The 27400-nt window shown below is 41.5% G+C and overlaps 1 protein-coding gene across 2 annotated transcripts in view; it reads left to right on the top strand.

Annotated features, from left to right (window-relative positions):
* The first annotated feature begins 1483 nt into the window (after positions 1 to 1483).
* Positions 1484 to 27400, top strand: part of hdgfl2 (HDGF like 2) — a 173373-nt gene continuing 147456 nt past the window's right edge. For both annotated transcript variants that reach the window (XM_041204825.1, XM_041204826.1), the window contains exons 1-3: positions 1484 to 1665; positions 19105 to 19181; positions 19780 to 19918. In XM_041204825.1, coding sequence (XP_041060759.1) covers positions 1594 to 1665; positions 19105 to 19181; positions 19780 to 19918 — 288 coding nt within the window. In that variant the 5' untranslated portion in view covers positions 1484 to 1593. The remainder of the gene's footprint in view (positions 1666 to 19104; positions 19182 to 19779; positions 19919 to 27400) is intronic.

Raw genomic sequence — 27400 nt, forward strand, 5'->3', positions numbered from 1 at the left:
TTATTAACATTGGACTTGTGGAAAAACATCATTCAGTTAGTAATTTCTAGTCAAAATCTTCAAAATGTAGATAATCAAATGTCCTCTTTCATAATTAATACATTTCTGTTTTTGAGCATAGGTAAAATGGTGTTGCATAGAAACCCATAAAACTATTTCTGTCTTTTTTGTTATTATCGACTAACACCTTGTGGCTCTTAGCATGTTGCATATTTTTGACAATTTTTTTAAAAAATAGCTCTTCTCATTAAAGGTTGCAGACCTGTTCCATAGGTTGACAATTTTATGTTAAACTTAACTTTTGTTTGTTTGTCAGGTGGATTTTTAGGATCCTATTGCACTATTGGAAGAAGAGTAGTGCTGAGGTAATCATGCAATTTAATTTACTGTAACTTTGCAATCAGTTGGGTATATTGTTCCCAATTTTGACAGCACTTTGCAATGTAGACAGTATATTAAAATCCCATTTAATACCTTTTAATGGATCATGACTACTCATCCTGAAATACCATGCCCTGCAAGCAAACTCTTTAAAATTCTGAATGCTGGATGTTTCTGTTATGTTAATATGCTATTTTATTTAGTAATACATGTTTTATTTTTCAAATTATAGCACTGTTTTATTTTTCAAATTATAGCACTGTTGTCTTTTGAGAGCTGCCCTGCCTTTCAGAAGTTAGAACAAGGGGTCCCCAGAAATGTGTCAATATTTGCAAAGGACCTTCCGCCCAGACATGTTTGAAGACCATTGATTTGAGCTCACATCTAAAGAATGATCACTGGGTAAAAATACTGAGATGTCATGTTTATCCAGTCCAAAATCAGGCAGCATTTTTTCTTTGCAACAGCTGAGTACATGCATGAAAGGGGTCTGCGGCACACATATGCAAATACAGAACTGCAATAGTATGCATGCAATGTTGAAAAATTGCCCTTTTTCTGATTATCAAAATTACCAATCACCCTCCCCCAGCACCCCCCCTATGAAGAGGTGGTCACCCAAATTCACCCCTTTTACAAAATAGCTGACAATGCTTGGCAAAGTGTATCAGCACCTGAAGAGAGAAGGAAAATTAAGGCAGTGGGGAGATATCTTCTAAAATTGCTTTTCTTCCTAAAATTCTACTTTATTAATGAAATTTGTAAAAGTACATTACTTAAGACTTAAAATTTGACATGGCATAAAATGCAATACATTTGAGATTTTTTCAATACTTGTGAAATAACATCCATGCAGTAACCCATAGCTCATTCTAACAAATCCAACCCAACCACCCTTTCCCTTTTCTACGCATCACACGAACCTGGCAAATTCGCCTCGGGTGACGTCACTCGACTGACAGCTGTGTCCTCCAATCAGAGCCTGTCAGCGCAGCGCCACTTGCAACAACAGCCAATTAGAGGAGGAATAAGGCGGGACTTCTGGCAGCAGGTTAGGTTTTACCTTTCGTCCCCTCCCCCAAACCCCCCCCCACCCCCCAACCCCCCGCGGGCCCTGTGCAGTATTCGAAAGGCTGGGAATCGAGCTGCTGTACGGCTCGGGCCTGTTTTGTGAAAGCAGATTGATTTAAATCAGACCAGATCGGCCAGAAAATGCCTCACAGTTTCAAAGCTGGAGACCTGGTTTTCGCTAAGATGAAGGGTTACCCTCACTGGCCGGCTCGGGTGAGTATCCCGCTGTCTGATACGCTTTGGCGGGAGGGAAGAGTCTGACAGGGAGTGAAAAAAAATAAAAGCGCAATCAAAACTTTTTGTATTCCAACTATGGCACTAGAATCAGTGTGAGGTAAATTAAAACCCATCTTCCATTTGCATATTTTTTTTCTCTTGTGGTTAATTCTTTTGTTTTCGTTGATTATTACTGGACAAGGCAAAGGGCCTGTGCTGTCTTGGAGTTTTCTTTGTAAGAACTTTAATTTTTTAAGCAGATGTTGATGTTGAGTCTTTCTTGGTGTGAGATTTGTGGCTGAAAGTTTTTTGTTGAGGGAACGGATGTGTGTTGTACAGTGAATTTTTCTGGACGCACTGGTGATACTGCGCATGGGAGGCGTTTGCGGTGTATTATGGGGGTTGTAGTCCTGGTCGTTCAGGGCTCAGATGACGTAACGCAGGCGGAGATTCCTGGAGGACTACAATTCCCAGCGCAGAGAGCTGCTCCTGCACACAGGCACTCAAGCTTTCTCTAACCTATCCCCTGCCAGCGTCTCATCATTATCTAACAGGTTACCTGGAGAAAAGTGTTCAAAATTTCTTCAGATATTTGAAGCTTAATTCAACTAAATTCATTAATTAATATAATGGGTGATCACCTAGCAACTTCACTTTTCTAATGTAACAATAATGTGCGGGTCTTGCCTCAGTAGCATTTTTGACTTGCGTTAGAAGATTGTGGGTTCAAGCCCGTTTCCAGAGATTTGAGTGCATGATCTAGACTGACACTTCAAACTGCAGTACTGAGGGAGTGTTGGAGGTGCATCTTTCGGATTAGACGTTAAACCAAGATTCTATGGCATTATTTGAACAACAGTTCACTTGGTGTTCTGCCAATGTTTATCTCTCAACCAATACCAGTGATCCGGTCATTTATTTCATTGCTGTTTGTGAGACTATGCTGTGTGCAAGTTAGTTGCCATAGGACTATTTTCAAATGGTTCTCGGGAAAATAGGATTAGGTGTAGGCCATTGACCCTTCGGGCCTGCTCCAACATGCAGTTGGATCTGATGGCTGATCTGCCCCATAGCTGCATTTTCCCACCTTTTCTCCATCTCCCTTGATACTCTGTCTCAGTCATAAAAGCTCCAATTGTCCTTGCATCCACAGCTTTTTTGGGGATGGAGTCCCATTTATGTGAAAACATCATTGTTTGTAAAGTGCTTTGGAACATCCTGAGATTGTGAAATGCAAATCCTTTCATTTCCCATAATGCTGCCATGTTTTCCTCTGTAACAAATGTGTGTTCATTTGATGTGCAGCACTTTGGGATGCCTTGAGGATTTGATAAAAAGGAAGATTTGCATTTATATAGCATCTTTCACAGCTTCACGCCAGCCCACAGCACTTATGCCTCTGAGCCACATGAAGGCAAATGAATTGCTCTAAATGCACAAGTTCTCTCTATTTTGTCTGAAAATGGAAGAAAGACCTAAAGTTTTGCCAAAACTGACTTTAATGTTAATGTAAAAAAAACAGAAAATGCTGGAAAAACTCAGGAGGCCTGGCAGCATCTGTGGAGAGAGAAACCGAGTTAACGTTTTGAGTTTGTATGACTCTTCTTCAGAGCGTTAATGCTAATATTCTGTTTTATGCTGTCATTTGGAAGCTGGAGTACTGTTCGTTTTTTGAAACAACTCACTTGACATCTTTGATGTTTTGGAATGTGATTCTTGGCAGTCTTACAATTACCTGTATTAGTTTGCAGGATAGATACAGAGTGGAACAAAGATAATGTGAAATGCACCTTCACTGGGAGGCAAGGTAATCATGATGTTAAAAACCTAATAGTTACGAGGAGTGATGAGAAAGCTAAGGAGTATCCGGTCTTGTAGATTGTTTTATATTTATTTGGTTCTGAGGCTTAATTAATGCATTTAAATTATTATATTTTATAAAGAAATGTTCTAAAACTATAATTATAAAACATTTTAAAAAGAAAGTACACTTTTGGTTTCTTAAAAAAAAAATCTGAACAAGTGTTTTGTTGATAATGATGGTGAATGTAATGTAGAGATGAGATGATGCTCAAGCCAACAGATTGAGATTTTTCTTCGATTCACATTTCTGAATGTGAATCAATTTTGTAGATTTTGTAGATCTGGAGTTTATTGGTAATTAAGAACACTGCAACGGCACATTATGTGCCATTATTATGGTGCAGGAATCCCTGGAAATTATGCCATTGTGTACCATGCCATAATTTCTTGATAATTTTGTGCTACTTCCTGGCTGAATAAGTTAAACAGCTAATTATCATAGACCTGATTCTCATTAAAATTAGTGGGGAGATTGAGTTTATTGAATTAACTCCACTGTGACGCCCACAGCCGCTTAGACTATTTTAGAATGGTACTGGTAGGCTCAACATGTTTGGAATTGTAAAAACCTTTTTTTACTGTATACGTTAAATCTGTTTCCCTAATTATTTTCTTAATTATTCCATGGTGCAGTTATGATTGTATCTAGGATTTCTGGTGCAAAGCAACATCAATTATATATAGTGAGAACAGGTTTCCCATTTCCAGTGTTAAGCTGCCATCCAAATAGGACTTCCTTTTTGGAAAATGTAATGCCAATCATTTATCCTTTGCGTTATGAATGGGGCATTACTGATTGCAACATGCCAATTTGCACCTTCTGACAATCTAATGAGGAAGACAGAAATAGCACAAGGATTACAGACTGCTTTTAATGAGGACAAAAAGCCTCAGGTTTATTTTTGCATTTTCAGTTAGAAGTCGGGGTCACTGCATCATCCAATGAACTAACCAGACAGATATATAAAAAAATGCTCTTAAGGCAAATTTGTGCTTGTTTCTACCTACCTATTCAATCATTAAATAGCTATTTTAAACACTTCTGGGCCTTGGCGTCATCTTTGGCCTCAGCAGTGGCTTCTGACCACGCATCTGCTCCATTACCAAGACTGCCTACTTCCACCCCTGTAACATTGCCCGTCTTCAGCCCTGCCTCGGCAGATCTGCTCCTCATCCCTGTCATTGTTACTTATAGATTTGACTATTCCAATGCATTCCTGGCTGGCTTTCCACCTTCCACCCTCCATAAACTTCAGCTCATCCAAAACTGTGTTGTCCGTACCCTAACTCTCACCAAGTACAATTTTAAAATTTTCACCCTTATTTCAAATCTCTCATGGTTTTGTTCACTCTTATCTCAATCTCTATAACCTCCTCTAGCCTTGCAACCCTCTAAGATATATGTACTCCTCTAATTTTGGCCTCTTGCACTTCCCTGATTTTAATCGCACCACCATTGGTGTTCGTGCCTTCAGCTGCCTAGGCTGTAAGGTCTGCAGCAAATATGGGGCATTTTTGATGGCTTCTGTGTAATGACAAGGCAGGCATTGGTTACTAGGATGTCATTAAAGCATAATGCTGAGTGTTTAAAAAAATACTTTATGTAATTACAGAAATTTACACTGTATCTGAGGAGAGCATTGTATGCTGTATGAAACCAAGCCGAATCACTAATTACAAGTCTTACCATAGTGGTGGAAGTAACTAACATCCCATTATCACAGAAGCAGCACATGAGGTCAAGCACAATTTTTTCCTCTCACTGGTGATGGTACCGATGTCATGGGTCCAGAATTATAGCTATAATGCATAGATCTATGGGATATAATGAGCAGTTTATTGAGGTGGTATTGTTAAAAAACCATGTGTACTGCTATGCATTTTGTGTACTGTGTACAATTCTTGTCTCCATATTCTAAATAGGATATAGAGGAACTGAAGAAGGAGCAAAACGATGATGTCAGAACTTGAAGGTTATTCCATCAGAAATGATTGAATAGGTTGGGGTTATTTTCTCTAGGAAAGATAGAATCCTGGGGGTTGACCTGATGGAGGTCATCAAGGTTATGAAAGGGCTCAATAGGGTGACAAATATAGAGAAAATGGTTCCACTTTAAAACAAACCAAACCCAGGGACCATAAATATAAGATAGTCACTGATAAATCCAATCGTGGATTCAGGAGAGAACTCTTTCCACAGAGTAGTTAGATTGTATAGCATGTTACAACAAAGAATAATTGAGGCAAATAGCACAGATGCATTTAAGGGGAAGCTAGATATACACAAAATTGCAATAGAAGGGTATGTTGATGAGGTTAGTTGAAATAGAGTGTGAGGAGGCTGGTCTGGAGCATAAGCACCAGCATGAATCAGTTAGGCTGTATGGCTTGTTTCTGTGCTGTACATTCTATGTAGTGCAGTATTGATATTTCTGAGATAATAGATTTGTAAATATTTTTAATGTGGTGAAAACACTTGGTAAAGTTTTCACTCTTGTTTGTGTTTTCTACTTCAATATAATAAATCACACATCTGTTCACATGGGATTACATATGAGTTTTACTGTACTGCTAAGCATAGCTTTGTGTGTACACCCTATTCTTGCCTCACCTAAAAGGAGGAAAATACAGCAAGCTCCCAGGTACCATGTCTCATTAAATCTTTGATGAGCCAGTAAGCCAGAGTGAAGTGGGAACAGGAGAATTCTCCCACTGACTTTACTTTCCTTCTCAAAAAGAACACTTGATGTGTGGAATTATGTCTATCAATCCAACCCTTTGTCACTTTGACACAGGGCATTTATACATCTCCTGTTTTTCTTGCTACATACATTTTCTAAATGTGTCTGGAGGAGTGCCTTCATGAATTGTATTATAAAATATACTGTTTTTACATCAGATATTCTGTGTAGTTGAAGTAAAATGCACTGATTATTCATAGGTTTGTAGAATAACCTTTTAATATTTGTAATGCACGTATCACTTATGACGGAATTGTACTGAGGATAGGAGACATGATTTAGTGATGTGCTCGGTAGTAAGCAATGATATTGGAAGGGCTGTTTCAGAGGAGGCTACGGTTGTGTGGCGAGAGCCTTGTTTAGCTGCGGAACAGTGTATTGCAGGAACATAATCAATAATCTTCACCAAATCAGTAAGAGTATCAAAGATAATTTAATTAAGTTACTAATAAAAACAAAAAAAACTGCGGATGCTGGAAATCCAAAACAAAAACAGAATTACAAAACAAAAAATTACAAAACAAAAACAGAAACGTCAACTCTTTTCTTCTCCGCCGATGCTGCCAGACCTGCTGAGTTTTTCCAGGTAATTCTGTTTTTGTTTTTAATTAAGTTACTTCTCAGTCAACAGTGTGATCCATTGTTACTTTGTATTTGGAAGTTTTGTCGTGTTTTCAAGGAGGCACAAACAACATACAGTTCTGGGAAGAATATTACAGGTGTGGATAGGGTACTGGAAAGATTCGCTAGAGTTAACTAAGGAGGATCTAACAGAGCTTTTTTTACAGTTAGAAATTTTTTGGTTAATTCATGCTCAGGATGTATGTGTCAATGGCAGTTTCTTGGGTACAGGCAATTCTTGCCCACTCATAGTTGCTGAGAGAAGATGGTGGCGAGCTGCATTCTTGAACCACTGAGTAGCAGTTTTGGATGCACCTGAGTGGCTGGATTTCCACACCACTTCAGAGGGAAGTTCAGAGTCAGCCACAACACCTATACGTTCTGGGTTTCAGTTTTTTAAACTGAATCATTCCTCAAATTGCCATGGCTGGATTTGACCTTGTGTTGTGTTGAATGGATTATTAGTCCAGACCTGGATTCCTTTTCGGTAACAATGCTACCATACCTCCATTGAGGTAGGAATTAATGAAAGATTGTTCTCACTGGATGAGAAAATAACAAGGCATGGAATCTGGTTTAACACCAGAGGAAGAAAGGAAGCAGTTAGGAGAATTTTTTTTGGTGTTATTTGGAACTGTGTTGTCACAAATGGCTTTTGAGGCAGAGATTGTGCAATATTATTTAGAAGGGAATTGGATACGTGTTTAAAAATGGAAACTAAAATGAATGGAATATTGGGACTGGCACAAGGTGAGAGTAGTTGGCCAGGTCATTGTGGTGGCTCACAGGAAAGAATCAAAACAAAAGTCAGCATTCCATTTTCTAACCAATAAAATATAGTCTATCTTCTTTAGGTTATAGGAAATGTTATATATGGAAGGTACATTTGGAATTACTACCCTGTTTGTGTGTATTCTGCAAAATAATCAGTTTTGCAATTTTTACATTGAACACTTTGGTGACCATATAGTCCCACCTACCAGCACATTGGGTGGAATGTAGTTGCAATCAATGATTTCAGTTAAATCTCAGTTTGGAGTTCACGCTTAATTAATTTACCATTTTGACAGCCACGTCTCATTGAATTCCAATCTCGTTTGACTTTCCAGCAGAAAATTACTGCCCATCAACTTAAGCTGCAGGTGGAATTTGGTTCAGGGGATGTCTCATACGGGATTTGAGTTTGGTGCCTAAGCTTATCTTGTTGGACTCTGAATAACATTTCTGCTTCCCCCAGTGCCACAGAGAGTTTTAAAAAGCTACTTTTTTGTCATCTTCCAGAGATAATTCGCTAATCCCAGGTCCTGTGTTAACCTAGTGGAAAGCCAAAGCAGCTATCCTCGGGCCTGAGTTTAAAATTTCACTGAGGTAGTGATGATCTTAGTGGAACCTAACAAATTTATGCAAAAAGGGATCCCACCAGCTTTGGGTGGGTATCCTTACAGCTTGCTCAGGAGAGTAGGTTAAAGTCACAGAGCATGGAATACTGGCAGCTTCAGGCCAGATAACGAATTGACATTTAACTGCTTACCCATCTAGTTTCCACTGGGCGGGGAGGATTAAAATTGTCCCACATTTCATTTTATTAAGTGACCCGGCTGTTGATATTTTTGATATTTAAGAAGCTATATATCATGATTAAAATCACCAAAACTGAATGCATGGTCTGGACATCCAATTTTAACAAGCCATGTTAAAATATTTTAAGGTTTAAGTTACAAGCAAGCACTTAAGACATGTTAACTTTGTATAATATTGCTTGTGGTTGAATGTATAATATTGCTTGTGGTTGAATCTTGAATGTATCTCTTGAGAACTAGCATTCAATAGCTTGTATTTAGTATGATAATGTAACCCATATTATAAATTGCCCTTGTAATGTTGTAGCAAAATATATGTTGTAAGCATACCAGTGATGTCTTTTGTTGTAAAAGGTCAAAATTAGACAGTTTTAAAAAGCTAATGTCTTTAATTGTGCTTGTGTACTTTCTTTAAACTTGAGTTCTGATATGAATTTGTTAGAAATTGACTTTCTGCCTGTAGTTTGGTGTTTGTTCCTGCAGTTGGTCGTTTTTAATTTCTAATGTAAAAATTTCATATATTGTGAGGGAATTGAGATTATTTTGCCCCAAGTTAAATCTTATTCTGTACTTGTGGGCTCTCTGGCTTGAATTTTTCAAGTGGAAGTCACTCTGAACCCAAGTCTCAGGGTCACTTTCACGATATGTGTTTTCTAAACTTGATGCCGGAATGAAGAAATCTGCATAAAATGTGAATGTAGGGCTTAAAACTAATTGATTAAAAATATATTTTCATATTATATATAATCAAGGGTGACACTCCAGTGCAGTACCATGGGAGTGCTGCACTGTTGGAGGTGCCATCTTTGGTTAAACCAAAGCAGCATCTGCTCTTTTGGATGGATGTAACTCATCCCATGATACTAGTCCAAAGCAGAATGAGGGAGTATTGCTGTTGTCCTGACCCAATACTTATTACTCGGTCAGCATCACAGAAACGGATTCTCTGGCTGTCATCGCATTGCTGTTGTGGGAGTTTACTGCATGCAAATTGGATGCCATGTTTCCTACATTACAACGGTAACTACACTTCCAGAGTGCTTTGTTGTCTCTGAACACCTTGCAGCCATTCAGTGGTCATGAAAAGCACTTATATAAATGCAAGCCTTTCTTTAATTGTTATTGGATGTAAGTTTGATTAGTAGTCAGTGCTAAATGAGCTGATTTCTACTAGAGCCTTGAAGCTGTGACTCTACTTGTTCAGCTTAGTACCAACTGCACATTATGTCAGTGAGGCATAGAAGAGAGCAATCAAGGTGTCACGTAAATTAGATGTTTTTGACCAGTGCTGCCTGCATAAGATCCTGAGCATCACATTGGAGCGACAGTGTCACCAAATGAGGATGAGGAAGTGCTATAGAGGACTGGTCAATGTGATGGAGAGAGGGCTAACGTTGGCTGGGCACGTCCTTCGTGTTGTGGGCATGATTCCACCAGAATGGCAGTCGAATGGACACCGCAAGACAGAAGCGGAAGAAGAGGGCAGCCAAAGAAGACCTGGCAAAGTATGTTTGAGGAGGACCGCCAAGAAAGGGACACCAACTGGGTTGGAGCAGAAGACATTGCCATGGATTGGGGCCAGTGGCAGAGTGCTGCTGCCCATTGTCCTGCACGGGACCAATGGAACTAAATCTAAGTAAGTAAGTTGACTCAAAGTGACTGGGGTGGGCATCAATTGGAAATCACATTCTTAACATAAATGCAGACATGCGCTTCAAATTGCTTATCTATAAAGAGAGAGAACAGTTTCTGACATTGAGCACGTGTTGATTCTCATCCATCACTACAAGTGCATATGGGACGCTGTGTTTTTTATGTAACATGTATCAGGAGATGTTCAACCTGTAGCTAGAGACTACAGGAGGTGAGGGAGTGGAGAAACAACAGGCAGATTAGAAAGAACCAGTAACAATGCAGGAATCTCTTGAGGTGTTGATGACATCTTGGACAAGTGTAGTCACTAGCAAACCCATGGCATTGTGGGAAACTTGGCTGCCAGGCGGGTGGCAGGGGGAATGGATGTGACGGGAAATAAGGAGTGAAATATATCATTGAATGGCTGCAGGGTGCCCACAAGATGAAGGGGAATAGCCAGATTTCATGATCATCTTGGAATTAGTGACATAGGTAGAAGGAGGTTGATGGTCAACAGTTAGAGTTTCAGGACTACAAAAAAGACAGGACCTCAAAGGTGATGTTCTCTGGATTACTCCAACTGCAATGGGCTTGACTATAGAAACAGGAAGACAGTGCATGTGAATGCACAGTTAGGAAGTGGTACAAGAGGGGAGGGCTTCAGACTCCTGTGGCATTGGGACCAGTTCTGGGGCAGGATGAACTTTATAATAGCGGACAAGATTAACTTGGACAAGTTTGGGACTAGTGCCCTTGCAGGGAGTGCTGCCGAGGAGGGATTAAACTAATTTGGCAGGGGAGGCGAACTAAGATGTGGCAGGAGAGAGAGAACACATAGAAAACTAAGAGGGAAAAACAACAACAGGAGTAAAAAATAATAGGGGAAGGAATTACTGTAGGAGGAGGAAAAATGCAAGGCAAAATAACATGTTATTGGAATGCATGTGTGTTAATGTGAGGAGTGTTACAAATAAGGTTGATGAGTTGCAGGCACAAGTTGTCATATGGGGAGTTACGATATAGTATTTTAATAGAGACAAAAAATTGCATTTATATAGCACTTTCAAGACCACTGCACATCCAAAAGTTCTTTACAGTCAATGAAGCATTTTTGAAGTGCAGCAATTATTGTAAAATAATGAGACCTGGCTTAAACATGGGCAGGAATAGAAAGAAAACATCCTTGGCTACAATGTATTTAGGAGACATAGGGAAAGAAGAAGAAGAGGTTAGGGGTAAAGGGGTGGCAATTGTACTTATTTACTAAGTATTTCATTAGAGTTAAGGAGCGGAAAAACTGCTATTACATTGCAGGGTGTTTACACCACAAATTGAGAGAAAGACATAGAGGAGCAAATCTGCAGACAAATTTCAAAGAAATGTAAAACATAAAAAAGCAATAATAGTTGAGGATTTCAGTGACCCTAATGTGATCTAGAGGGCAAGGAGGAGGAAGAATTTCTAAAATGTGTACAGTAAAACTTTCTTAATCAGTACCCTGTTTCTACCCCACGGAGAAGCTGTGCTCAATCTAGTTCTAGGGGATGAAGCAGGCCAAGTGGTAGAGAAGATCTGGGAAATAGTAATGAAAAATTTAAAGTTTTTATGGCAAGGTATACAGAAAAATCAACCGTGAAAATGCCCAACAACAGAGACCCAACTTCAGTGATTCGAGAGGGGATCTAACACAAGTGCACTGAAACTAACATTGGCCAGGAAAATATTAACTGAGAATTGGCAGGCCTTCAGGACAGGCAACCTTTGGGTAAAAATCAGGTACATTTGCATAAACAGGAAAGGTAGCATATCCAGAGCTAAATCTCCCTGGATGACACAGAAAATAGTTAAAAGAAAACAAAAAAGCATTTTATGATAAACGTCAGGTGTAGAATACAGAGTGTACAGGGGGAAATAGAAAAAGGATATAAGATGGGTAAAGAGGACATGAGAAAAGATTATTGGGTAATGTAAAAAAGAACCTAAAAACCTCCGACCTAATAGAGCGATTCAAAATTGAGAGGTCTTGATTAAGTAGGGGGAAACTTTTTACTTTGGCAAGTGGAGTGTAACCAGAGGTCAACGATTTGAAATGGTTGGAATAAGAACTGGAAGGGGAATAAGAGAATTGTTTTTCACACACAGGAAGTGTGTCTACAATGTTTTAGGTTTGCTAGGCAAAAGAAAATGAGTGTGGATGTGCATAAAATATGATATTCAAATCATCTGTCTTCTGTTGTACTCTCCTGCTTGCTCAGGTGTAGTTATCTGAGGTTGCTGTAGAAATATTTATATGAAATAAACTCTATCCCTTGGATTTCTTTTGCATTCAGAGCAGCAAGCTTGATATAGTGTTTTGGCGTACAGAATTTCAGTTGGTAACTTTTGAGGTATGATGGCATTCCTATTTCTGCAAATGATTCTGGGCAAAGTCTTGGTTAAGAACTTTAAGATTGAGCTCAGTTGAAGTTATTAAGTGACACGTGAACTTGAAAGAGGAAAAGCCAAGTTGTAACAATTATGATGAAAGTTAAAAGTAGAGATAAAGGGAAGGACCTAGAAAAAAAATTGGATAACCCTGACCGATGTAAGACAGTTTAAGCTTTTTTTTTGTGACTTACAGTATTCTGTTGACAAACTTATTTGTATAAATGGCAATCTTTTAAATTTAAAAACTGATTTCCACAATGTTTGTTTTAATTGTGAAGGAAAGAAATTCCTCTTAATGGGATTTTTGCCTCTTTTAGTTTCTCACATTTGTGTCTCATATTTGTGCCTCCTTAAGTAGTACAACACACACACACTCTGGAGTGGAGCATTTCTTCACTCTGTGATACTGTGCATTGGTGCTACAGCACTTTATGCCTTCATTTTTTTAATTCTCTTGGTAGGGACTCCGGATCCTACTTCTTGCCACGAATATTTGCATGAGCTAATGATTTTTTTTTTACTCCATGTCTATCCGGGGACTAAGAGTGCTAACACAAGGTCCCCTGTCCCAGGGTAGAATTTGTACGTTCTTACAATTTATTGTGAGTAATTAGTTCCAGTGATTCACTGTAAGAATGTATTTGTCACTGTTTTAGCAATAAGCTTGCTTTACTAAATTTATATTAGCAGTAGTTACGTGCTTGCAGAGAGCTGGTTCGATTTGCTATTTAACATGTTATAGCATTTAACCTGCCAGCTGTCCATGTATTGCATAGTACTTTTTGACTGATAATATCAAGAGAGCAAGATTTGTATTTGGTAAGCTCAAGTAATGTTTGTTGATTGTCTGGTGTTAAACTAGTCCCTGCAGCAGTACAGATGTCAGCTGCAGCTTTCAATAGATGCTGTGACCAAACTTGAAACCTGCAGCTATTGATAAATTTGAACAATCGGTTCACTTGCACTTTGTTTATTTCCTCTTGTTATTGCCATAGTTTGCTTTGCAAATACAGTGACAACTTGATGCATGTTAACTCATCAGAATTAATAACTCCCAGCCACAGATAGAAGGTTTGAATGATTTTAAAGTTAATTCTCAATAGTTATAATATCAAGACTCAATAATTATATTCAGTGGCATTGTCATCACTGAATCCCCCATCACCCTGGTTACCCAACGATCAGAAACTGAACTGGACCAGCCATATAAATGCCATGACTAGAAGAGTAGGTTGGATGGTGGGAATTCTGCAGCAAGTAACTCACCACCTGACTCCCTAAAACTTGCCCACCATCTACAAGGCACAAGTCAGGAGTGAGGTGGAATGCTCCCCACGTCTGGATGAGTGCAGCTCCATAAGCACTCAAAGAACGTGACACCATCCAGGTCAAAGTCATCCACTTGATTGGCACCTCATGCACCACCTTAAACCTGCGACCTTCACCACTTTGAAAGGTACGGGTGGCAAGCAGACGCGAACACAGCTATCCTGACTTGGGGCTATATTGCTGTTTCTTCATTGTGGCTGGGTCATAACAGCTCTGTGAGTCTACCTCCACCAGATGGACTGCAACAAATCAAGAAAGTGGCTCACCATCACCTTCCAAAAGACAATTAGGGATGAGCAACAAATGATGCTTTGCCAGTGATGCTCATGTCCCATGAAGGAATAAAAGAACATCAGAGAACCCACACATGCATGCTTGCTATATTGAAGATTTCAAGTGTATTTTAACTTCTTTAAAAAGCTACTTTACTGTTTTGCAGTTGAGATCACTGTTGAAGTTTGCATGTAGAACTACTTGCAAGTCATGCAAAATGCACATTCCTGTGGTATTTTGTTCCCCATAACATACATCTGTCGTATGAAACATTCCTAATATTAGTGTTACTTAGACTCATTCTCCCCAACACCGAGGAATAGGTCATAAAGACTTATCAAAACATGGGGAATGTGAAAAACTGGAAATTTGCTAATTCTAATGGAGATTATAGTGGTAACATGTTCCCAGATTTTTATGCAAAATAAATGTGAGTTGGCTACAGCTCTCAGTGAATTAATCTTTTTAACTTGGGCACTAAACTCTTAGTTTGATATGCACTGCCACTCAGTTGGTGACCTTGTCAGATTGCTGGGCATATCTAATATAAACATTTCAAACCTTGTTTTTAGAAATGGTACCTTTGAAATACAAAGGCTGTAAAGTCTTTAAAGGATATTGGGAGCATTGATCATAGAAGCTTTGGACTATTCTATAATTTTTGCAGAAAATCCACCTATATATGGTTAACATATATTTTTTAAAATACATCTCTGCTCCCAGCTCCTGCCAGCCTTTTCGGTTATAAATTCCTGTAACTGAATATAGTGGCAACTGCTGATGTAAACTTGTCACAATGTAATTACATCTTTGCACCAATGGAGGCATGACCACCCCTATAAGTATGAGGGTTAATTTGAAATATAACAAGTTTACATTGGCAATTTTTGTTATGAATGTAGATGTAGGAATTTACAATGGAAATATAAGGGCAGAACATGTGACTTGAAAGTGGGGCTGAATTACATCTACATGTTCCAGTTCAGTTATTCCTTGTTCTCTAACCCCATTTCATCTAAAGACTGCAACACCTTAGGAAATTGATACATTACAGATTTAAGAGTAAAGGGAGCCAAAGAAAATAAATAGTGGAAAAGCTTTTGTGACTGAAGATGTGCCTGAATGGAAAGTTCCCTGATTTTATAATAAATAACTGAAGAGCAAAATTGTGGTCATGTTCTTTTCTTGCCAGCTTTCTGTTTTGTTGTAACCATCAATTCCTTAGCGTAGGTTCTGGTTGCCCTCCAATGGCTCAGTCAAATGGCCATTATTCAAATAGGAGCCTTAGATGGAGCTTTGTCAAGCTAACTAACCACGTGGGCAGCACTGCTGAACATAACCCGTCTTCATATGCACTTTCATAATTTTTCTGGGTCAGTTTTTTTTCCAATTTCCACCCCAACCCAAGGTTATGGAGATCATCTGTACCAACTCTATCATACCTGCAATTCCAACTAAATCCACTAACTGGGAGTCAAGATTTGTATTTTTCAGTGTTCATGTCTCTGCTTAATACTACATGTTGAAGGATGTATTTTTGTTTTCAGTTCATTGTTTGAAAATCCATTTAAAATAATCAAAGATAAGTGAATACTATCTTTATGCTGAGTTCTAGTTCGTTAAATAAAATTTTACATGTAATGAGGATATTTCAAACCACCTGATCTGAAAAAAACTGTATAATGGATCCTGTATAGAGTGAAAGGACACTTCAAGGTTACATTGCATTTTCAGTTTGGGGTCAGTTTTATAAGTTCTATTCACCCAAATAGCGATATACTGTGCCCACTAAAAGACTCATTTAAATTTTTTTTCAAAAAAGATTTGAAATTAGAATCTTAGTTTGACACAGTGCAGAAGGAGACTATTCATCACATTGTGCCTGTGCCAGCTCTTTGAAAGAGGTATCCAATTAGTCCTATTGCTCTCCTCTATCTCCAGTTTTTTTTCCCTTCAGCTATTGATCTAGTCCCTTTTTGTAAGTTATTGTTGAATCTGCTTCTGTCACCCTTTCGGGCAATTTTAGGCCCTTGAATATAGATTATCCTAAACTAAAATAAATTCAAGATAAAATCAAAATACTGCGGATGCTGAAAATCTGAAACAAAAACAAAGTACAGCTGGAAAAACTCAAAAGGTCTGACAGGAAGACAGAGTTAATGTTTCAAGTCCGTATAACTCTTCATCAGAACTGAATTTATAAAATAAATTCATGTTGCTTTGAGAATAGATCTACTTATATATGTTTGCTGCAGGCTCCAGACTAATGTTTTATTTGTATTTACAACTTCTGACTAGTATTCAGAAAGGCAAAGAAATAAATCCCATTTTAATTGCTACAGTTGAATTCAACAGAGTTCTGAAAACTGTGCTGCAATGATGATCGTTATCATGCTTTTAGTCTGCATTCTTGGAGTTACAATCCAGCTAGGCATATTTCTGAGCTAAGGTGAAGATAAAACAAATTGTTTACAAGAGAGCTGGTTTAAGAGAAAAGCACTGTTTGCGAGGCTTTCCTTTAGTTTAAACTCCGACCTGGTTTGTAAACGTGTTTCATATATATTTATTGGTTAGCAGTTCCTCCTGATGACCCAACATAAATTCGGTCATGTGATCGAAGGTGTGTGTATTGGTAACTTTGTGTAGCGTTATAGTACTTGCATACAGTGCCACTGGGATGTTTTTGGTACATTGGAGGCACGAATTCAGACAACCATAGATGATATCAGTGAAAAGAGGAAGGAATTAAGTTCTAAAGCCAGTAAGTGGCCATCGTATTAGCAGTTTAATAGGCTGTGATCAACAGGACATTATAATTTCTTTGCTGTTGATGGTTGTGTCTTTGCTGTGTAGCAGGCCAGGATTTTCTGTTGGTATCTTTCGGATTTAGGCCGGGTGACTGAACTGTTGCAATTCTTTCTTTGCCCTTACCGGTATTTATCCTTAAATCAACATCACTCAAATAGATAATCTGGACATTTTTCTCATTGCAATTTGTGAGACCTTACTGTGGGTAAATTGGCTGCTGCGTTTCCCCACAATACAGCAGTGACTCTACTTCAATGGCAATAAAGCACTTTACAACTTTCCAGGATCATAAAAGGTGCTATGTAAATGCAAATCCTTCGCCTCAAGGTGCAAAAAACTGTTTCATGAGAGCCAGGTTTGTGTTTTCTGTTGAACGTTGATCAAGATTACACACAGTGTTAGGAAATAGAGTTTAAATAACTTATATTGGTATTTGTGGGTGTTAGGAATGAGTTTTAGCTTTGATTTGTACTTCTGTATCTGTGTTAAGAAAAGGTCAAGTTGAGTTTTAGTTTCACTTTAAAAGATGCCTGCGTTTCTAATGAGAGTTTGCAACTGTAAGATAAGTTAAGCAAACATGGGTAGAAAAACTGGGCTGTTGCCTAACAATAGGGGTCCAGAGAGGTAAACCCCTCCCGCAGACACACACAAGGAACTAGAAACAGCAGTTTTGATTTCAGTTTTGAAGACAGCTGACAAGCAGAAGCAGTTCAGAAGGGGCAGATAGCCAGCCCCAAGCTAAAGTTCATTGAAAGTAGCTGCCAGAGGGAGACTGCGGCAAAAGGGACAAATAACCAGTCCCAAGCTAAAGAAGAAAGTCCCCAAATCTAGAGGAGTGGAACAGGAGGAAGTCCCAAGCAGACCTTCTAGTCAAAGGAAGGACAGGAACCTGGAAAAGACCCCATTAAGTGAAGTTAAGAGTGAGGGGCAGAGAAAGGCTTCAAATTTAAGGCTCCAAGCTGTAGGAAGCAGAGTCAAAGCAAGATAAAGGTTTGTGAGAAGTCAGAAGGTCCACTGAGGGTACTGAAGGTCTGTAACTCTTTGCTATAGGCATGTCAAGCAATGGTGTACGGTTGATATGAGTCGGTGAGAGTGAGTGCATGGAAAAAAGCTTGAATGCATTTGGTGAGCCAGGGGAGAAGAACATTGGGAGGAGAGTTCAAAACCCTGGAGGTGAACCCTTGCGGAAGGCGTCTGAGAGAAAGCGTGAATTTGGGAGAAGACTCCAAGGCAAGTTCTTGGAAAGTGGAGATTGAAAACCCTCGTGTGAAAGACTGAGTTCAGTGAGACTGGTTGGCTCACGGTATGACAAGCGCTGGTGGGGAGAGATGCATAGCATCTGTCTTGGGTGGCATCTGTCACTTGGTTTCAGAGTGTGGTGTGTCTGACCGTAGGTTTCACCAATTGGTTTACATGGACTGTGCCTACTGTGAACATTAGAATATAAGATAGCTTTTGTAACTTGTGTTATCCTACAAATCTGTATATTTCTGTAAAGGTATAGTTGTGGGTGAAGGAGTATTATAATATAGTTAATTTTTTCTTGTTTAATAAATGTTTTATGCTTTTGTAAAAAGTTCATTAGCTGACTCTGGTGACTCTGTTCAGTAGCCCCTCTTGTATGAAACAAACAAATAACAGTTAGGATCTATCAAACTGCGTTCCACCCTTGGATCAGGCTTGTTCAATGGTAGCTTCAGTTGGGGATCATAACAACAGTACTGTGGGAAGGAAGCAAAATCCTGGTGAATCTCTTGGCCTGCTTGTGCATTTTCTAGTGCCTGGTTATACAGCTGAGCAGTTAACGTGCCTTTGACTAGAGAGCAGGAGGTGGATGCCTAAAAGAGGGAAAAATGGGAATTAAAAGCACAAAGCCACCACTGAGTTCAGAAATTATAACAGTCACTAAGTTCAGAAATAGGTGTGGTTAACACTGATAATTGTTACTGATTATGCTACAAAATTTATCTCCCTGATTATTAATGATGCATGTTGAAGTGGACACAGTGATGTTATGACTGGAGCATATCATTGGGCATGTGTATTTCAACCACGTAAATGAGCTATTTATATTGGAAAATTGGTGTTGGTGGAACTTTTTTTATTTATAACTGAATAATAACCCTGAAGTATATGAATTCCATATTATTCTGTTACAGATTGACGATGTTGCGGAGGGAGCCGTGAAACCACCATCAAATAAGTACCCGATTTTCTTCTATGGCACTCATGAAACGTATGTATCTCTGCCTTGTAACAGCTTTGTATACAGTAATATATAATCAGTCCTAATTTTGGATTTGTTTACCAAACTAGACTTTTTTTTTTAAGCTTTCAATCCATCTTTTCATCAGCATAATGCTTGTATACAGGAACATGTCTTTATTTTGCCAAGTGAAAGCAGGTTTCAGCTGATAAGCCTGGTCAACAAAAAGTGATGCTTAATCACATGTAGTGTTCAAGAAAACAATTGAGTGGTTTGGAGCATTTTAAAAGGCTTAATAAATGTCATTAATTGCAATGCGTGGTTGGGCCACAGCCTCACAAGTACAGTTAGCAAATACAGCGCTTAAAAAGTGACCTGTAATCTAGTATTTTGCTTATTATTAGCCCAAGCGAAACTGAAAAAGAGCAAGATGGGTTACCTGGGAAAAAAACTCCGATTTGCCATCCTTCAGGTTCTATACTTGTGAAAATCTCCCTTTTCCATTTTTGCCCTCAAATAATAACAGTTTTATTTTTGTACATGGATGCAAAAAAGATCTTTGAAAATCACATTGACCCTTAGCCTATTTGGTCGACTAGTTTGTGTTTCTTTTATTTTGGTTATCCAGGGCATTTTTGGGACCAAAAGACATTTTCCTTTTTGAAAAATACAAAGACAAATATGGGAAGCCAAACAAGAGGAAAGGATTCAATGAAGGACTGTGGGAAATACAAAACAACCCAAACGTCAGCTTTACTGCACCACTGGTGAGTTAGGTGTCATTCTGTCTTGTGTTGAATTCCACTGTGACAGAACAAATTCATACAGGCGTTATGACTACCATTGAGAGATGTGGCCTTGCTGCATGTGAAATTTTGTGGTGATTATAAGAACATTTCCAAAAATTCTCTTGAAAGCCGGATTACACTATTAACTTTGGGAATCCTTTGCTTGTGTAGTTATAGCAGCTGTTGTGCAGTTCAAAATGATGAAATTTCCAGAACTTTAAGATTGAAGATAAAATGATTTGTATTATTCAAATATTCTAAGTCACAATATCAAATTGCACGCATTTTAAAAAAAAAAATCATTCAAGGGATGTGGACTTCGCTGGCTGGGCCAGCATTTATTGCCTATCCCTAGTTGCCCTTGAGAAGGTGGTGAGCTGTCGTCTTGAACTGCTGCAGTCCATGTGGTGTAGGTACATCCACAATGCTGTTAGGTAGAGAGTTCCAGGATTTTGACCCAGCGACAGTGAAGGAATGGCGATATAGTTCCAAATCAGGATGGTGAGTGACTTGGTGGGGAGCTTCCAGGTGGTGGTGTTCCCTTGTGCCTGCTGCCCTTCTCCTTCTGGATGGTAGTGGTCGTGGGTTTGGAAGGCGTTGTCTAAGGGCCCCTTGTTTCTGAGGAAGCAATCTAGGAATTACCAATTTTTAAAAAATTTTTTATTTTGCAATTCCTTTTAAAATTTAGTTCTTGTTAATATATATATATATATATATATATTGCTTAAAATAGAGGGAAGAAGAATTTGGCAAATCAAACTTTGTCTCTGGTACACTAATTGTCCCATTGTGGAAAAGACAAATTATGGGATGATCAGTGCCAGGAGAGGACCATCAAGAGTGGGACATGTTATTCTGTGGTGTATTGCGGGGGAGCAATGTCAATCTTGATTTGGAAGTTCGCTATTCAGAACTAAGTATAGGCTGGAAAGAAGAAACAGGGTGAAACAGCCTCAGTGCAGCTAATGGCAGTTGCAGCAAGGGTTTCTACAGCTAAACCCGGCTTGGTCACAGGCTTCAAGGGTAGGAGATGCCTGTTGAAGCCATCAAGGGTTTCTTCCATGAAATTTCCCAGCACACAGCCAACTAGGGAAGACTAAGAAAGTTCGACAGACTGACTTTATGCTCAAAGCCTGGCCACCTTGCTTAGCACAGGTCATCAAGGCAATGATAAATCTAGTGGAGTTAAAAGAAAGGACTTTTTAATTTGACAAGGGATATCAAAACCATCTGGTTGTGTCTAGACCAATAGTGCTTCCTTGGCTGTACTGCCAATGACTAAAGTAGCTCTTGACATCCACTTGCTGAGCCCAGGGTTAAGTGCAGTAAGAACAGATTGTTACAACGCTTTTATAAGCTGTATACCTCCAGAGATGACTTCGAATATTGTAAAAATAGTTGGGCTGACAAGTGGCAAGTAACATTTGTACCACACTTAATTTTTCTAACTCTACTACTACACCAACATCTGCAGCACAGGTGGAGGCAGCCTGCTGACTGCTACGCCCTGTTGTCTTTCATTGCTTTGGCATGAGGGTCAAGGGCTGAAGGGCCCTGGCCTGCGTTGGGCGTCCTGCTGTGGGGCAGGTACACCCTCCACGGCCTGTACAGCTGGAGGTGATATGGTCTTAGGCAGAGTGGATTGGGATTGGATGGACTCTCTTGGAGTCACTGCAGGAGTTCCTCAAGGTTGTGTTTTAGGCTCAGCCATCTTCAGTTGCTTCATCAATGACCTTCCTTCTATCATAAGGTCAGAAGTGGGGATGTTCACGGATGATTGCACTATGTTCAGCATCATTTGCGACTCCTCCGGTACTGCAGCAGTCCATGTTTAAATGCAGCAAGGCCTGGACAATATTTGGGCTGACAAGCGGCATGTAACATTTGTGCCACAGAAGTGCCAGGCAATGACCATCTCCAACAAGAGAGAATCTAACCATCGCCCCATGATATTCAATGGCATGATCATCACTGAATCCCCCACTAACAACACCCTGGGGGTTACCATTGACCAGGATCTAAAGGGGACTAGCCATTATAAATGCTGTGGCTATAAGAGCAGATCAAAGGCTGGGAATCCTTTGGTGAGTAACACTATTCCCGACTCCCCAAAGCCTCTCCACTGTCTACAAGGCATAAATCAGGAGTGTGATGGAATATTCTCTACTTGTCTGGATGAATTCGGCTCCAACAACACTCGAAGCTTGACACCATCCAGGACAAAGCAGCCTGCTTGATTGGCACCCCATCTACAAACATTCACTCTCCACCACTGACACACACTAGCAGCTGTGTGTGTACCATCAAAAGGTGCACTGCAGGAACTCACCTAGCTTCCTTCAACAGCATCTTTCAAACCCACGACCACTGCCATCTAGAAGGACAAGGGCAGCAGACAAATGGGAACACCACCACCTGGACGTTTCCCTCCAAGCCACTCACCATCCTGACTTGGAACAATATCGCCATTCCTTCACTGTCGCTGGGTCAAAATCCTGGAACTCTCTCCCTAACAGCATTGTGGGTGTACCTACACCACATGGATTGCAGCAGTTCAAGAAGGCAGCTCACTACCACCTTCTCAAGAGCAGTTAGGGATGGGCGATAATTGCTGTCCTAGCCAGTAACACACACACTCTGTGAAAGAATTTTAAAAAACACTCTGAATGCTGCAGAAGAACACTGCTGAATTCATTGATGTATTCACACCAAAATGTCTACAGTGGCATTTTACTGAATTTAGTTCTCAGGGAAAGATCTGATGAAATGTTAATGAGGTCTTCTGATATTTTCGTTGGGACAGAGGATGGCAGCTTAGTTTAATATGTTCACTAAAGGAGTTTGAGCCCATGGATGTGTAGCAGATTGTTCCTTATGGGCCTGCCAATCCTAGAAGCAGATGCTAGGAGGAAATAGACAGGCGAGTGCCAAGGCTGGCTGGTTAGGAGGTCCTTCTTAGCTTTCTTGACTGGATCACAGATGTTTTAGAAGACTTTAGGCCCCTGCTATCCCTAGCCAATCTTCCCCCCCCACCCCAACCATGGCCCCTCATGTACCTGCATGCCAACTCACACCCCCAATGATCTTCATAGCCCCCATGCTTTCTCAGCCACTACCAACCATGGACAGACCTCAGAAGCCAGGCAGAGATGAAAAAAAGCTTCAAAAAATCCACTGCAGCTCTCACTATACAGACTTAATTGTGAGAAAAGCTCCCATTTATGACAGCATCAAAGTTTCTAAATCTCTAAGTGGCAATGATCTTATAAAAAAACAAACTTCTGTTCATGCCCCTAATTCTTTAACAGCATCTTTAAGCTGTCATTCAAACTGTGAATTCAGAACACTTGCTGAGATAATTATAGGCTTTGGAATTCAGCAAAGCATTCATACTAAATAGCCCCTAAGGAAATGTCAACAACGAACTCTATTGAAACTGCCTGAACAAGTGCTACACCAGCTGGCCTGTCAATCAAAGCAGCTCAGCAGAGGTATTTTTAAACAATCACTAACAGCTGCAGCCAGTTTTTTTACAGTTTAAAGAACAGGGGATTTTAAAAACCTCAGATCATGACAGTGATACACACCTTATCCACCCATTAAGAGTGTTTATTTATACTACATAAATTTGCGAATCCTCACACTGTGAATTAAGGTCCTTGCAACAGCCAAAAGCTGTTTGAAGTCAGCTGAGTTCGAATGGCCGTACTGAGTTTGGGGTTTCTTTTTCGTGTGCATCGTACACCATCCCCTTTCCCCTACCGACAGAAATGGAATCTGTTGGGAATAGGGGCAGGACTTCCACATTCGGGTCCCACCTGCCATTTTTAAAGGTACTTGGAGTCTTCTGACCTGAAATTCTGACCCAACATTTCTTAAATGAAAGAACATATGAGCTCAAACATATCTATTGTCCGCCCACCGTCACTGGAGCTGCCGGTTAACGATGCAGATCACCACAAGGCTGAGCAGGTTGGCAGGATGGAATCATTGCATACTGGGAATCAAAACTTAGAAAATGTGCTGTAGATCAGGAGATAGATGAAATTTTTATGATAGTTCTGTGTACCTGATTTTTTGGTGGGTGCTTTTAAACCTTGGGTGGCAGCAGAACCCTGGTTGAGAAACCCTGGTGTAAATACTGACAGTTGTAGACTATTACGTTATGGTACCCAGATATACTAACCCTGATACATACCAACATCATGGCCATGTTAGAAATATTCACCTAGATTTAATTCCCAGAAGATATTCTGTCTGATCTGGATATTATTTTGGTATTCCAGTTAATGCTACACTCACTAGTAATTCCAAGTAATAATATTCTGTTCTACCCAATTGGCTTATACAGTGGTGTAAATGGCACCCTGAACTATATGTTGCACATCTGAATTCAACAAGACCATAACAACTACCCCTTGCATTTATATATTGTTCTAAGGTGCTTACCAGGAGCATTACCAAACAAAATTTGATACCAGCCTAAATGAGGAAAAGAACTTGATCAATGAGTTAAGTCTTCAGGAGCACCTTAAAGCCAAAGAGGGTTGAGTTTAGAGATTTAGGAAGGGAATTCTGGAGCTTGCGGACTTGAGGACCGGGTTCAGTAGTTGTTCTCTATCACTTGGTTGTGCATAAGGAGCTGCAGTAGATTCAGTTGGATTCTTACCATTTGAGTTGTAATACTGAAGCTAAATAGGCCGATTGTTAACCATGATCAAAGAGACTTGATTGTGGAAGACTCCCACAAGGCGTGGAATATAGTGTTTTATGTGCTCAGGTCAAGAAATTTCATTGCTATTTTAGCCAAGCACATGTAGGAAACTCTTTAGCTTGTATAAAGTCACCAGAAAAGTGCGAACAATTGAAATATTATGGAATATTTTTTCATATATCCTGGTTGTGCCTTTGGGTTTCAATCTGTGTCGAATAATGGCATGAAGAACATTGTTCCAGCACAAACTGTTGAGAGTGGGATGATTAACAATTGCAAATGGTGTGACAGGTATAAATGGATGATTGTGCTATAGAGTATCATAGCCCCTTGTGCTCAGAGCCAAGATCTAGAACAGGGTTGTCCAAAACTTTCTCAGGGTGGGGAAGTGGTTTCAGAAAGATAGGTTTGGCAAACATTAAAATTGAGTTTTATAAAAAAGCTGACGTATTATAGGAAACAACTTGCTGAGCAAAAATAAGCTTGACAGTAAACTGATAATTAAAAAATGAGTAATAATGGACAAATAAATTTGAGTCTGAAAGGTTGAGAGTGTGTCCAGCTAAACCCAGCCTCAGGGTGCTCGCTCACTCACTCACTCTAACCCATTTTGTGAGTTCCTTTTGGTACGTAGGGGTGAGAGTGAGTGAGAACTCTGAGACTGGGAGTAAGCCAGGTGCATGCACTCCATTCCCCCTCACCAACCCCCCCCAAACTATCACATGCACTCGTGCGCACACTCTCAACAGGTTTGTGCACTCACGCTCTCTCACACACACGCATGCTCACCCTCACACTCACCTGTGTGTGTGCGCACACTCACTCATCCACCCATGCTAATGTTTACTCACTAACCCATCCTTACCCTCACTCAGCCATGTTCACTGTCACTTAAGAAATCGGCTTCAGGTGGAGTGCGATGAGAGCTGCAGTGTGTCCTGAGGCCTAGCAGTACCCGATCATGGGTGCCCGCTGATAGGAGAGCTAGGGTGAACTGGTGAACGCCAGGCGAAAGCAGCCAGGCCACAGCACTCGCAGCCAGGAGACAGTGGCTGCAGACGGGCCAACGCAATGGCAGCCAGGGGAAAGCAACCACAGCCGGGCCAGAGCAACAGCAGCCATGGAAAAGCATAGTGAACATGTGCTCCTGATTCTGTACCTCTCCCCCTCAATCTGTCCCTTTCCTTCTCGATCTGTCCCTCTTGGTCTCTCTCTCTCTTGCTCTGTCTCTCTCTCCCTCTGTCTCTCTCTCCCTCTGTCTCTCTCACCCTCTGTCTCTCTCTCTCCCTCTGTCTCTCTCACCCTCTGTCTCTCTCTCTCCCTCTGTCTCTCTCTCCCTCTGTCTCTCTCTCCCTCTGTCTCTCTCTCCCTCTGTCTCTCTCTACCCTGTCTCTCTCTCCCCCTGTCTCTCTCTCCCCCCGTCTCTCTCTCCCCCCGTCTCTCTCCCCCCCCCGTCTCTCTCTCCCCCGTCCCTCTCTCCCCCCGTCTCTCTCTCCCCCCGTCTCTCTCTCCCCCCGTCTCTCTCTCCCCCCGTCTCTCTCTCCCCCCGTCTCTCTCTCCCCCCGTCTCTCTCTCCCCCCGTCTCTCTCTCCCCCCGTCTCTCTCTCCCCCGTCTCTCTCTCCCCCCGTCTCTCTCTCCCCCCGTCTCTCTCTCCCCCCGTCTCTCTCTCCCCCCGTCTCTCTCTCCCCCGTCTCTCTCTCCCCCCGTCTCTCTCTCCCCCCGTCTCTCTCTCCCCCCGTCTCTCTCTCCCCCCGTCTCTCTCTCCCCCCGTCTCTCTCTCCCCCCGTCTCTCTCTCCCCCCGTCTCTCTCTCCCCCCGTCTCTCTCTCCCCCCGTCTCTCTCTCCCCCCGTCTCTCTCTCCCCCCGTCTCTCTCTCCCCCCGTCTCTCTCTCCCCCCGTCTCTCTCTCCCCCCGTCTCTCTCTCCCCCCGTCTCTCTCTCCCCCCGTCTCTCTCTCCCCCCGTCTCTCTCTCCCCCCGTCTCTCTCTCCCCCCGTCTCTCTCTCCCCCCGTCTCTCTCTCCCCCCGTCTCTCTCTCCCCCCCGTCTCTCTCTCCCCCCGTCTCTCTCTCCCCCCGTCTCTCTCTCCCCCCGTCTCTCTCTCCCCCCGTCTCTCTCTCCCCCCGTCTCTCTCTCCCCCCGTCTCTCTCTCCCCCCGTCTCTCTCTCCCCCCGTCTCTCTCTCCCCCCGTCTCTCTCTCCCCCCGTCTCTCTCTCCCCCCGTCTCTCTCTCCCCCCGTCTCTCTCTCCCCCCGTCTCTCTCTCCCCCCGTCTCTCTCTCCCCCCGTCTCTCTCTCCCCCCGTCTCTCTCTCCCCCCGTCTCTCTCTCCCCCCGTCTCTCTCTCCCCCCGTCTCTCTCTCCCCCCGTCTCTCTCTCCCCCCGTCTCTCTCTCCCCCCGTCTCTCTCTCCCCCGTCTCTCTCTCCCCCCGTCTCTCTCTCCCCCCGTCTCTCTCTCCCCCCGTCTCTCTCTCCCCCCCGTCTCTCTCTCCCCCCGTCTCTCTCTCCCCCCGTCTCTCTCTCCCCCCGTCTCTCTCTCCCCCCGTCTCTCTCCCCCGTCTCTCTCTCCCCCCGTCTCTCTCTCCCCCCGTCTCTCTCTCCCCCGTCTCTCTCTCCCCCCCGTCTCTCTCTCCCCCCGTCTCTCTCTCCCCCCGTCTCTCTCTCCCCCCGTCTCTCTCTCCCCCTGTCTCTCTCCCCCCCGTGTCTCTCTCTCCCCTGTCTCTCTCTCCCCCTGTCTCTCTCTCCCCCTGTC

Source organism: Carcharodon carcharias, chromosome 14 (genome assembly GCF_017639515.1).
Source record: "Carcharodon carcharias isolate sCarCar2 chromosome 14, sCarCar2.pri, whole genome shotgun sequence".
NCBI classification, from domain to species: Eukaryota; Metazoa; Chordata; class Chondrichthyes; order Lamniformes; family Lamnidae; genus Carcharodon; species Carcharodon carcharias.